Here is a 13,165-nt window from a genome sequence, read left to right as displayed (position 1 = left end):
AAAGTCGTCCCTGAATCCGTCACAGCGGATGGTTCATTTGGGGGCCATATTGGATTCAGACCTACAGAAAGTTCTCCTACCAGAGAAAAAGATAGTGAAGGTGCAGGTCATGGCTCAGGAAGCGTTGCACGCCCAGACAATGTCAGTCCATGCAGCAATGCGACTGTTGGGTCTGATGGTATCAACCTTCGACATGGTGGAATATGCGCAATTCCATTCCAGACCATTGCAGCACCTTATTCTGACCAAATGGAACGGAAATCATCAGACGATAAAAAAGCAGATGATAAAGTTTTCCAGTAAGCGTAAAAAGGTCTCTAGCGTGGTGGCTACAGACAGACCATTTAAACAAGGGGAGACCCTTTTGGATAAAAGAGTGGCAAGTCCTGACAACAGATGCCAGCCTGCAGGGCTGGGGTGCGGTACTCGGAATCCTATGGTTCCAGGGAAAATGGACCGCAAGGGAAAGTCGCCTGCCAATAAATCTGTTAGAAATAAGGACCATTTACTTGGCTCTAGTTCAGGCAAAGGACAGTCTGCAGGGAAGACCAGTCCAGATTCGCTCAGACAATGCGACGGCAGTAGCATACCTCAATCATCAGGGAGGTACTCACAGCAAGAGACTGATGGAGGAAGTAACTCCCATTCTAAGATGGGCAGAACTCCATCTCCCAGCATTGTCAGCAGTATTTGTCCCGGGTGTACTAAACTGGGAGGCGGATTGTCTCAGTCGACACACCATTCAGCAAACCGAATGGGCACTACACCCAGAAGTGTTTCAGACACTGGTGAACAGATGGGGTCTACCAGAGATAGACCTTATGGCGTCTCATCTAAACAACAAAGTTCCAAGGTACGGATCGAGAACGAAGGATCCCGGAGCGGTCCTTGTAGACGCACTGTCAGTAGAATGGAGGTTTCAGCTGGCATATCTGTTCCCTCCAATATCTCTATTACCCAGAGTAGTGAGAAAGATAAAACGAGCAAAAGGAGCAATGATTCTAATAGCTCCAGCTTGGCCAAGAAGGCATTGGTACACAGATCTGTTGAGAATGTCCGTGGAAGCGCCGATCCTGCTCCCTCAACGTCCAGATCTGCTAATGCAGGGTCCTTGTTGTCACAGTCATCTGGATCGCCTGTCTTTGACGGCGTGGCTGTTGAAACCTCTATCTTAGAGGCTAAGGGATTTTCGAATCAAGTAATCCAAACTATGCTTAGAGCAAGAAAGCCTTCTTCGGCCCGTGTGTATCATAGAATATGGCAAGCCTATATTCATTGGTGTACTGGAAAAAATTTCAATCCGAGATCTTTTAAAGCAGGGCTGGCCAAACCGGTCCTCGAGATCTACCAACAGTGCATGTTTTCCAGGCCTCCTGGAGATCTGTAGAATTGTCAGTTAGGAATGAATGCAGTACATCTTAATTAGTAATGACTACACCTGTGCACCAGCTAGGTAGTCTGGAAAATGTGAACTGTTGGTAGATCTCGAGGACCGGTTTGGCCAGCCCTATTTTAAAGTGTCCAGGATTTTGGATTTCCTTCAAGCAGGATTGGATAAAGGTTTGAAAGTTGCTTCCTTGAGAGTTCAAGTATCAGCGTTAACTGTATGGTTTCAGCGAAAGATTGCTGATTTACAGGATGTACGTACGTTTTTTCAAGGAGTAGTACATATTCAACATCCATTTGTTCCTCCTGCAACTCCCTGGGATTTGAATTTAGTTCTTAAATTTCTCCAGGGTCCTCTGTTTGAACCACTTAAGAGAGCAGATCTTAAATGGTTAACGGCTAAAGTGCTTTTTCTACTAGCAATGGCGTCAGCCAGAAGAGTGTCAGATTTAGGAGCATTATCATGTAAGTCTCCTTTCCTAAGTTTTTTTTTCCAGACAGAGCAGTTCTCAGAACGAGATCTAGTTATCTTCCAAAGGTGGTATCAAAGTTTTACCTGAATGAAGAGATTCTAGTCCCAGCTTTTCAGGTATCGGGACTTTCTGCGGGAGAAGCGTCGCTGGACGTGGTCCGGGCTTTAAGAATGTACATAGATCGTACTAGTGCCATCAGAAAAACAGATTCTCTCTTCATCCTCTATGGATTCCATAGAAGAGGATGGCCTGCTAGTAAACAGACGCTGGCGAGATGGCTCCGAATGGTAATATCAGAAGCTTATTCTCATGCAGATCTCCCTATTCCGGCTAATGTCTCTGCACACTCTACACGTAAGGTAGGTCCTTCTTGGGCAGCACAACAGGGTGCTTCAGCAGAACAGATATGTAGGGCAGCCACATGGTCTTCCATAAACACATTCATTAGACATTATGCCTTGGATACTTTTGCCTCTCATGACGCAGACTTCGGGCGAAAGGTCCTCCTGTGCAATCAGGAGCGTCCCCACCACTAAAATGGCTTTGGGAATCCCAATGTTATCCTGTGGATAATCCTGTGGACCCAGCCAGAGAAATATACGTTCTGGTAAGAACTTACCGTTGATAACGTGATTTCTCTTATGTCCACAGGTATCCACAGGGATCCCACCCTGACGCATCTGATTTGAGGATCTAGACCAGTGATTTTCAACCTTTTTTTAATCACGGCACACCGAATAATATTTTAAAATTCCCAGGGCACACCATCAGTTCCCCACAGAAAAAAAAAAAAAACACACATTGGCCCTCACAGTAAAGAAAAATCCACACATACATTGGCCTACACAGTTGCTCCCCACATAAATCATGTTGCTCACACATAAATCAATCACATTTCTCCCCACATAAATCGTATTGCTCCCCACATTAATTATTCACATTGTTCCCCCCATAAATCCATATAAATCCTTATTCTCCCCACATAAATCTTATTGTTCCCCACAGGAGAAATAAAATAACAAATATTAGCCCCTACCGGTCAGCTGTCCTCCTCCCTGTCCCTCGGTTGCGGGCGTTCATAGTGGAGTGCTGCAAATACTGAGCAGGGGGCGGTTGGGCAGGTGTGGATGTGGGTTGGCAAGGAAAGCTGTGTATGCAGGCGGGAACTGGAAGATGTGTAAGCAGGCAAGTGGGCTGGCTGGGTGGTAGACGCGGCAGCAGTGACCTATGATATCACACCGCCGCGTCTTCAAGTCATAGGTCACGGCCGGAGCATGACTGATCCTCTAAAAAGAGCCCGGGCCAACAGTTCACTCTGAAGGTGCAGGACACTGCTCTGGCTCCGCGGCACACCTTGCAACTGGTCGCGGCACACTAGTGTGCCACGGCACACTGGTTGAAAAAGCCTGATCTAGACAATCACTAAAACCTCTTCCTTCCTTCTTGTATGGAAGGGTGTGCATGTGTGTTCTTAATATCGCCTAAACAGGTCTCTACCTGATGTTCCTGCCTAAAATCGCTGTGGAAAGAACTGATTTGACTGAGTCAGGGGGCGGGACTATATGGTGAAGGCCCCAATGCATCCTGGGAGGCCAGAAAGCTTGTGACCGTGTTGGTGTCATTTTCGCTGTCGCTCGACAATATCCCAATGTTATCCTGTGGATACCTGTGGACATAAGAGAAATCACGTTATCAACGGTAAGTTCTTACCATAACGTATATATTATTGGTATTTATTATGTGATTTTTATAGTTTTGTGAAATGAGGTCCACATGCTGTGTACAGTCACTAAAATGATGTACTGCAGTAAATAATGCATTATTAGATGTGTTGCCAGAGGCGAGGACCATTTGTTCTGCTTGCCTGACCTGTCTGTCCATATGTCCTCTGATATCCTCAGACACTGAGAAAATATGTTCCATGATGGAATGCATTAAAAAAAGAAAAATCAATGAAGACAAAAGACATCTAAATATAGGAAACTTGTTTATCTTCTGTCAGCATCTTTGAAAATGCATCAACAATGGAACAAAATATAATGACCTGCCTATGTTGGCTTGGTTATGGTTAGCTATTGTAATTCCTCTTATCAGTGTCTCCACCTAATGGTACCGAGTGAAATTACATGCCACTGTAGTTTAATTTGTAAACATGTTATTGAGTGCGGTGAGCCACAGCAGTCCTTGCTGACTCAATGTGGTGATATGTTTTAGACTCGCCTGTTCAGGAAATACACTGGGTATTCTATGAAATGGTGATTCACATAGGGTGTAGTCATTCTTCTAATGAAGTGCTTATTTTGGTGTGAGTTAATAGGCTACTACAGTTAAACCCTGTCACAACGTTGCAGCCTATTAAACTAGCTACTTGCAGGTGGTGTATTGGCAGACAAATATATTGTGGATTTCCCAGCTTTTTAATAACCATTTCCCAGGAGAGGAGCATCAACCCTTTACTATGGACCTCGCTTTCTAGTGAGAAATCTTATTAAAGTTCTATGCTATACTTTTATGCTGGGTACACACTGGCCGATCCAGCTATAGATATATCTGTCAGACCATTTTCGGATATTAAGACTAAGACGGTATTTATCAGACCGTAGAGAGAGATAAAGTACCAACCAATCAGCTCCCAACAGCCATTTTTTCTAGCACAGCCCGTAAAAGGCCCGTTAGATGCTGATTGGTGCTTTATCTCTCTCCAAGGATTGATACATCTCCCCCATAAGAACTGAGCTATATGGTTTGTGTCAGTGCTGGCAGGGCCGAAACTAGGATTGCTGTCACCCGGGGCAAGACAGTAAATTTGCAGGGGGCCCCCCCCAAAAAAACACAAAAAAACAATGAAATAAATAAAAAAACATAAATAAAATATTAAAATAAAAAAAGACAATTATAATTAAAATACAATTAAAATATATAATCCCACATGTTACACCACAGAGGAGCTACTTATACATGTTACACCACAGTTCAACAGCTTATACACCGCAGAGGAGACACTTATGCACATTACAGCACAGAGGAGCCGTGTATACACATTACATAGATTATATAGGGGGCACACTGACACACATATGGTGCAGGTCCCAGGGGAACACTGACACCCACACACAGACCAGGAGCACACTGACACAAAAACAGATTGTATATGAACACATTGACACACACACACACACACACGGTATAGGGACCAGATGCACACTGACACACACACACTGTATATGCGGACCAGATGCACACTGACACACACACACACACACTGTATATACGGACCAGATGCGCACTGACACACACACACACACACACACACACACACACACACACACACACACACACACACACACTGTATAGGGACCAGATGCTCACACACACACACACACACACACACACACACACACACACACACACACACACACACACACACACACACACACACACACACACACACTGTATAGGGACCAGATGCACACTGACACACACACACACACACACACACACACACACACACACACACACACACATTGTAGAAGGGGAGCTGTCTGGCGGAGAAACATACCTCATAAATCTCCTCTCTCTGTCTCTCAGTTCCCCCTCGTTCAGAGTCCACGCTGCTGCACTGTGTCCCTCCCCCTGTTCCCAGGCATGGGGGAGGGCTGTGTGCACTGCTCAGGGCTGCCGGAGACTGCTGTGGACGTTCCCCTGTCAGAGGAGCCTGCAGTGCTGCAGCGTGAGTGACAGTGACTCATTCACTGTCACTGACTGCAGCCAGCATGCCCTCATCAGTCCCACGCGCCATTGTTCAAACCTGCTAGCCGCTGCCAGACTCTCCGTCCTCTCTCCCGTGATGCGTGTGACAGCATCGCGGACAGTGCCCGCTGCCCTCAAAGAATTTTGGCTGTGGAAACAGACTCCCTAGTGCCCCCCTCGCTCCAGCGCCCGGGGCGCGTGACCCCCTAGCCCCCCTAGTTACGGCCCTGGTGCTGGTGACTGCACTCTGACAGGTAACATATGAGTTTTTTAATGGGGTCAGCCAATGATTGAACTCCTGCAAACCCTGCTGAGCTACTAATTGGCTTTTCCTTCAATCCTAGTTAACATCTGATTGTTCCTGAACAGTTAATGATTGTCATTAAGAAGACACTAATTAGGGCCAGTTCAATGTAAAGCCACCAAATTGACCATCCAAACTGCTGCCTATACTGGTGGTCCTTTATTTGTCGGCATCCCACATAAGCGTTGCATCACCCTCAGCAGTTGTGGAGCACTGTGCAGTAGCTGTGTATGGAGCTGTAAGCTGACCACATAAGCTGTGAACCTGCCACTTGGCCCTTGTGTGTAGCTGGACCACTTGCTGCATGCTGGGGCCTGTTTGTCCACTAAGAAGATTGCCAAAGTACAGAGCCAGATTAACAGTGGGGCTATCTATTTGGCAGGCCTCCACATAAAAATATGCCCATCATCATGACAATACTGGTCACTGCTGTTCAGGGGCGGATCCAGAAGAAAATGATAGGGGGGGCACCATGGAAGGGGCAAGTACATTTGCGTGCGGCTTCGGTGCATGTGAGGTGGCGCTTCTTATACAATGCCCACAGTTGTAGCGCTCATTATGCAATGTCCACTGTACTGGTAGTGCCCCTTATATAGACCCCATAGTAGTGGTGTCCCTTATGCAATGCCCGTATTGCCCCCAGTAGTAATGTTGCCTGTAGTAATGCCCCCAGTCATTATGCCCCCAGTGGTAATGCCCCTGCAGTTATGACCCCAGTAGTTTAGCCACCAGTAGTAATGCCCCCCTATAGTTTGCCCCATTGTAGTTTAGCCCCTGTAGTTATGCCTCCCTTATAGTTTAGCCACCAGTAGTAATGCCCCCCTGTAGTTTGCCCCATTGCAGTTTAGCCCCTGTAGTTATGCCCCCCTTATAGTTTAGCCTCCAGTAGTAATGCCCCCAATAGTTTGGCCCCTGTAGTTATGCCCCCAGTAGTTTGGCTCCCCCTGTAGTTTAGCCCCCAAGTAGTAATGCCCCTGTAGTTTAGCCCCCAAGTAGTAATGCCCCCAATAGTTTGGCCCCTGTAGTTATGCCCCCAGTAGTTTGGCTCCCCCTGTAGTTTAGCCCCCAAGTAGTAATGCCCCTGTAGTTTAGCCCCCAAGTAGTAATGCCCCCTGTAGGTGCCCCCCAGTAATAATGCCCCCAGTAGTTGCCCCCCCAGTAATAATGCCCCCAGTAGCTGCCCCCCCAGTAGTGATGCCCCCAGTTATAATGCCCCCAGTAGTAATGCCCCCCCTCAGTAGTAATGCCCCTTGTTGATGCCCCCCCCAGTAGTAATGCCCCTTGTTGGTGCCCCCCCCAGTAGTAATGTCCCCCCGTAGTTTCCCCCAGGAGATGCCCCCGCTGCATTAAGGAAGAAAAAAACATAATACTTACCGACCCCCGTTCCCGCGCCGCTGCAGTCCTCCTTCTGGCTGGCGTCCTCTCCTCAGTACTATGAGAGAGACGTCATGACTGACGTCTCTCCCATAGCGCACGGCGCAGTGACAGCGCCGGAAGCCAGAGCTCAGTACTGAGCTCCTGCCTCCGGCTACCGCTGTGCAGGGAGACGGGCGCCCGCTGGTAACACAATCTCAGCAGGCGCACGTCATCTCCCTGTGTGGCGCCGATGCCGCGGAGGGGGGACGGGGGGTGGGGAAGCCACAAATGACAGGGGGGGCACGGGCCCGAGTGCCCCCCCCCCCTGGATCCGCCACTGCTGCTGTTCTGCTTCTAACAATAAGCCCTTGATCATTTTCAACTCCTGGCCCATGTGGCCCTTAATGCGGCCCTGCCAAATAGATAGGCAAATAGCTCATCTAACGATCCCGTTGTCCTTGATTATCAGGAATTGCGTACAAATATTGGCCACATATGCCGGTATGTGTTTATACTGTAATTGGCATTGGCACCCACAGAACTGTTGCGTTTCTATGTATCCGATTATGCTTTATCTTGTTGCGGAAAGCTGCTTTTTTATGCTTTTGCTAAACATGCCACGCTTGCGATGAGCTTGTAATGCTGAGCACTCCTTTTCCCGTCCTTTTGTAAACCATTGTATTACAGTGTATTTCAACATGGTAGGTTGCTCTGATCCACTTGGAATGAAATCCCATCTGATTTCTGATAAGCAAATAACAGCATCCAGCATCTTCAAGACATGGGGGATGGATGTATTTACCTGGCACCCACACTATGCTCGTCTAGACAAGATTGGGAAATCCAATGCCTGGACTCCACTTCAGAATAACCAGTCACAATGGCTGCAGGTATGTGATGATAGGCTGCTTACGAGTAACCTGTAGGGAAAATGTCTATACCATGTGCTGTAAATATATGGTTGTGACAGATAATTAAGAAGAGGGCTTATCGATAACAGGATGCCCCCTTTTAAAGATATGGATACTTAACACATATTTTTTTTATTTATGTTACCTAACACTGAGAAATATATATGCTAGATAAGGTTTACAATCCCTTTTGCACAGTTTTTGAGTGGTGGTATTAATTGAGCCCCACACCATTTATGTGTCAAATGTACATTATGTTTCATACAGTATCGCATAATTTAATGCTGTGCACCGAAGGTACCACCATATGCCAGAAGCATGAAGAAGTAGAAGATAAGTAAATCCACCCCATTTTTTGGTGAGCGATCTTTTTATGTAAGTGCAGTGGGCTTCAGAGTCATTTTCTGTCATAGCTGGAGATTATATTCGGTTTACTATGGCATCCAGATGGGGGTTTAAGGTGGTGGACAAACAGGTGGTAGAACTCTTCGAGGGCTTACCCCATCCAATATACCAAGAAGAGAAATGTTTACTTGGTGGGACATTCTCTGGATGCCTTAAGGTACCTGTGTAATGCGGCTTTTGGATGCCCTTTATGTCATGATGATGATTTCTGCATCCGCAGTCTCGTGCTTTGGAATATGCTACTTGAGTCTTATGTGAAATCTAGGAAGAATGGAATCTCTTCCTTTCTCAGCTAGGGTCTTACTTGGTCCTAAACTGGATAAAATATTTAGACAGGCCAGGGCTGCGTTAAGGTTTCTCCTTTCCAGCTAATGCGGCGAGACATGAAGTAGTAGATTGTGCTCCTTTCTTACCTCAGATGGCTGAAGGAGTCTGTCCTTATCAGGTTAGCTCTCCATATTTTGTGGAAATCAGAAGAGAAATATATGTGCTTGGCTATACCACTGTTCAGCTTGATGAGCACCAATCCCAGCTCATCTGCTACTTTTGCAGCACCAGTAGTTACATTTTACTACAGATGCCTAGGTGAGAAATTAGCTGGGGAATGTCATAGGTTTCCTAAGTTCCAAGGCAATGTGTCTTGCTCTGCAGGAAGTTAGTCTATAATCTCAGGGGTTGTTCAATTTGCGATAGACAAGAATCTGGGGTTATACTTCCATTTTTGTTCCTGGTGCATAAACCAGATGAGTCTTTTGGTCTGTGAACTTTAAGTCTTTGATCACCCAGCTCAGGGTGGACAGACTTAGGGTGAAGTCTGAGGTATGTCCTTAACAATATGTAGCAAGGCAAGTTCAAGTTTTCTGTGTGCATAGAGCATGCATATTTACACATCCCTATATGGGAAGAAACAGGCCTTTTACAGTTTGTAGATTACAACCAACATTACCAATTCAGAACACTTTTGTTTGACCTGACCACAGGTACAGTGTGTGTTCATGAAGATTATGGCTGTGATTGTTGCTCTTCTGTGCTATTGCGTACCCAGTCTTTGCTTCAGACCCAAATGCTTTAAACAGTGCAGACACTGGAAAATCCTTGTGTGGATTGTGCATTACAAGAAGTCCAACTTGACTCTTCCCCATAAAATAATCTGTTTCTGCTTGAAGTACACAAATAAATGTCTATGCATTTTTGCATGCGGGTTCTGTGGTAGATGGTCTCGGCCTTCCAGGTGGTAAAATATTTTGTTTTAATCAAGGATGTTCCAGGACAAACACATTTCGAAGTAGAACAAGTCTCCCCATCATCTGTCCATCCAGAAGATCAGTCTGTCCTTATGACTAAAGAATGTAAAAAAGGAAGGTGATCCTGCGAGCTCTGGAATGGCCATGAAGGGCATGGTATGCAGACATTCTTAACATGGAGGAGTCCTTCTTGGCTACTTCTGCAAAGGCCCAACCTATTAAGCCAGAGCCCTTTTCTTCACCTGAGTTTACTGTTAGCCTTATCAGCATGGTTGTGAAGATATGGAGGTAAATTTAATAGCCCACGAGATACAGGCATTTTTGAAATTCTTGGAAAGCAATCTGTTTTTCCTTTTTAAGTGATGGCCCTTTTAAAACATGGGTCAGACTCGCCAGGAACTCTCCATGCTTGCATATCACAGACTATCACATTTGCCCCATGGTTCTTTGAGCAGATGTCTGAGACAGGGCATTCAGCCTATGCTTAACCATCAAACCAGTTTAAGCTATGAATTATCATAGCGTACATTTCCTAGTTTTTAAAGCAGGAGTTTCCCATCTCATCCTTTCATGTTGCTGTTCTTACACGAGTGTCTAGATGGGGTAGGGAGGGGGTTGGCACTTCATTCCCTGAAGATTCAAGTTTTGGCTCTTTTGTTTTAGTTTTTATTCTAGAGAAAACAAGTCTGCCAGATTCCAGATGTATTTACAAGGTGTGCTGCATGTACAGTGTTGATTTTAATCTATCTTCAGCTCTATGGGAGCTTAATCTGGTGTTGATTGTCGTGCAGCATTCTCCTTTTCAGCCATTAGAATTGGCGGTGTTGAAATTCCTCACCTGGAAGACTTTTATTTATTTATTTTTACGATGCCCATTTCATCTGGTAGGAGAGTTTTGTAACTGGGCAGTCTTGTAAGGGACGTCCAGGCTGTACTTCTAACTAAGCCTTCTTTTTAGCCTCTTTGGCAGATGTGTCCTCATACATCTTTGCTGCAGTTACTCCAAACAGCCCCTCTTGGCATGGCAGGTCGCGTGATAATCTTCTAGCATCGTGAGTATTTTTTTGCTTATTTTTTTGCTGAAAATGCGTCTTATTCACAATACAATGTAATGTACAACTAGGACACATGAGGAGACTGTGCTGATTAATATAATATGACACTTGTATGTCTGTGTGCGACTGAGTATCAGCTGCTGCTTTTTTCCACTACAAGTTCTGTTCTGCTCCATAGTATATAGGACCGCAGAAATCCAAAAATTGCAATTGATTCGTTTTTTGGACTTCTGTGCATGCGCAGTGGTCACAGCGCGCGTGCATGATCTTTCACAGTGCGGTCACATTCCAGAAGGATGTGATCGCACTATGATTGACAGCCGATGTCGTTGGACCGGCATAGATGCTGCGTTTTGGGGGAGTGGTCTGGACAATGCAGGCGTTTTATGACTATTTTCAGGGGGGCTGCGTGACGTCGCATGCAGCCGCTGTGAGGAAAAAAATAGCGGCGGTGTGTGCCTGAATATGCAGCAGGTCTTACTTAATTTCACATTCTGCGATGCGATCGCATTGCTGAGCAGCACTTTGCATGCTGGGTGGTCTTACCCTGTGCTGTGTGCCCCACAACATGCGATAGGAAGCAGTAGTAGATTCTGCTATTTAGCAGAATCTGCTACTGAACCTGAATGAGTTCCATAGTCTGTCAATACACAATATACAAGTGTTCTAGATCAGCATAGTGTCATCATGCGTCAAAGCCGCATTGTGTTGCGAATAAGATACATTTTTGTCAAAAAAAACGCCCAACATTAGCAGAGTTGCACGAAATCTGACAGCTCACTCATGCCAGGCATCTTGCTCTTCATTGTGTACTGAGGCTAGATGTATGAGGACGCATTTGTAGACTCCTGTTTTCACATTACCCAGAATATTGTTCTTCTGTCCTTGGACCGTCTTGGATCCCCAGAGAAAGGGGTCTCTTTCCATTCATTGGATGTGCTCTGGGCTTTGAGAAGTTATGTTTGGAGGATGGGTAAATTCTGCAAGACAGGGTATGTCTTGGTCCTCTATGATCAGAAACAGGGATGGCCGGCCTCTGAATAGTGCATGGTTAGGGGATTGCTTATATTGTCTGTCAGACTATCTGCACCACCTAGGAGGGTGTACCTCCTAGATGGTGCGGTATATGGCCTAACTGAGTAGCTGTGTAGGCCACAGCCTTGTTGGCGGTTCAAATATTTACCAGATATTATATTTTCTCTTTTTGTTAATTCCTTTCTATTCTCTCCTGTGATACTTGTCTAAACATAATTGGTTCCTGGCAGGTGCAGAGTTTTATAGAGGAGCTATGGACAGGTTTTAGAATTTAAAGAGTTTGCACAACTAGAACCCCTGCAATACCACAACTTTGCCAATGTTCGTATAGCAGTTTTACAGTGAGATCTGCCATACCCCATGGCTCTCGCTACCATGAAAAGACCAAAAGCCCGTGCTTCGCCTCCAGCAACCCAATCGCCAATCTACCCACACACCTACTTACTATTGCATTGCCTTCTCTTAGGCAAACATATGCACAAGGTGCTTCCTGTTGCAGGTATGGCCTGGGTCACTGAGGCGTGTGACACCTGCATTCATCACTGCAGCTCATTGGTTGCAGGGTTCTAAAAAATCGGTTGGGGACGATGCCACAGTGCAGTTAATCTGTTACAACGACCAGAAAAGATGGACGCAGCATAGATACTTATAAAGAGTATAAGGTCTAGCGCGAACTCTTATTGCGGTAAGGGTGAAGGCCTTGATAAACCTTGATAAAGGCTCCAAGGAGCCGAAACGCGTTGGTGAGGAACACTTACCTGACAAACTACCCAGCCTTGGACGATGATGGTGGATTCCTGTTCCCGGAAGGTACCAGAGAAACCTATATACCACAAATGAGATTTGGTGTGTAATATACACCGCTGTCTGAGAGTCAGATAGAGGGAGGAGAAACCTACAGTTTGAAATTTAAGAAATTGTTGGGCTACTTCGATATTTGCGTATACTTCACTTTGAAGATTCCCTTCTATCATCCTGGGAGACCGAAACATAAGACCACAAACGAGATTTGGTGTGATATATACACCTTTTCCTAAGGTACCAAATTTGTGTTTCCTTCCACTTTTACTATACAATATTACACTATTGGATCCCTCCTGTTCCTCTTTTTCATATCTGAGACACCATCTATAAATGAGAGGTGGAGGGAAGAGAGATTCACAGTTGTAAAACCTTGAAAGAATTGTTTGGCTACTTTGGAACTCTATAAACTCCGCATTGAAGATCTTCACCTATCGTGCTAGGA

At 45.6% G+C, this 13,165-nt stretch overlaps 1 protein-coding gene across 2 annotated transcripts in view; it reads left to right on the top strand.

The window, feature by feature from the left end:
* MFGE8 (milk fat globule EGF and factor V/VIII domain containing) overlaps positions 1-13,165 on the top strand; it is an 87,926-nt gene that overhangs the window by 57,483 nt on the left and 17,278 nt on the right. The window contains exon 8 of one of the 2 annotated variants that reach the window (XM_063925779.1): positions 7,957-8,159. In XM_063925779.1, the coding sequence (XP_063781849.1) occupies positions 7,957-8,159 (203 nt within the window). The remainder of the gene's footprint in view (positions 1-7,956; positions 8,160-13,165) is intronic. The other variant, XM_063925780.1, reaches the window with a different exon arrangement.

The sequence above is a fragment of the Pseudophryne corroboree genome, chromosome 6, assembly GCF_028390025.1.
Source record: "Pseudophryne corroboree isolate aPseCor3 chromosome 6, aPseCor3.hap2, whole genome shotgun sequence".
Classification (NCBI taxonomy): domain Eukaryota; kingdom Metazoa; phylum Chordata; class Amphibia; order Anura; family Myobatrachidae; genus Pseudophryne; species Pseudophryne corroboree.
Note: the sequence above shows the minus strand (reverse complement) of the source record. Positions and strands in the feature narration are given on the sequence as shown.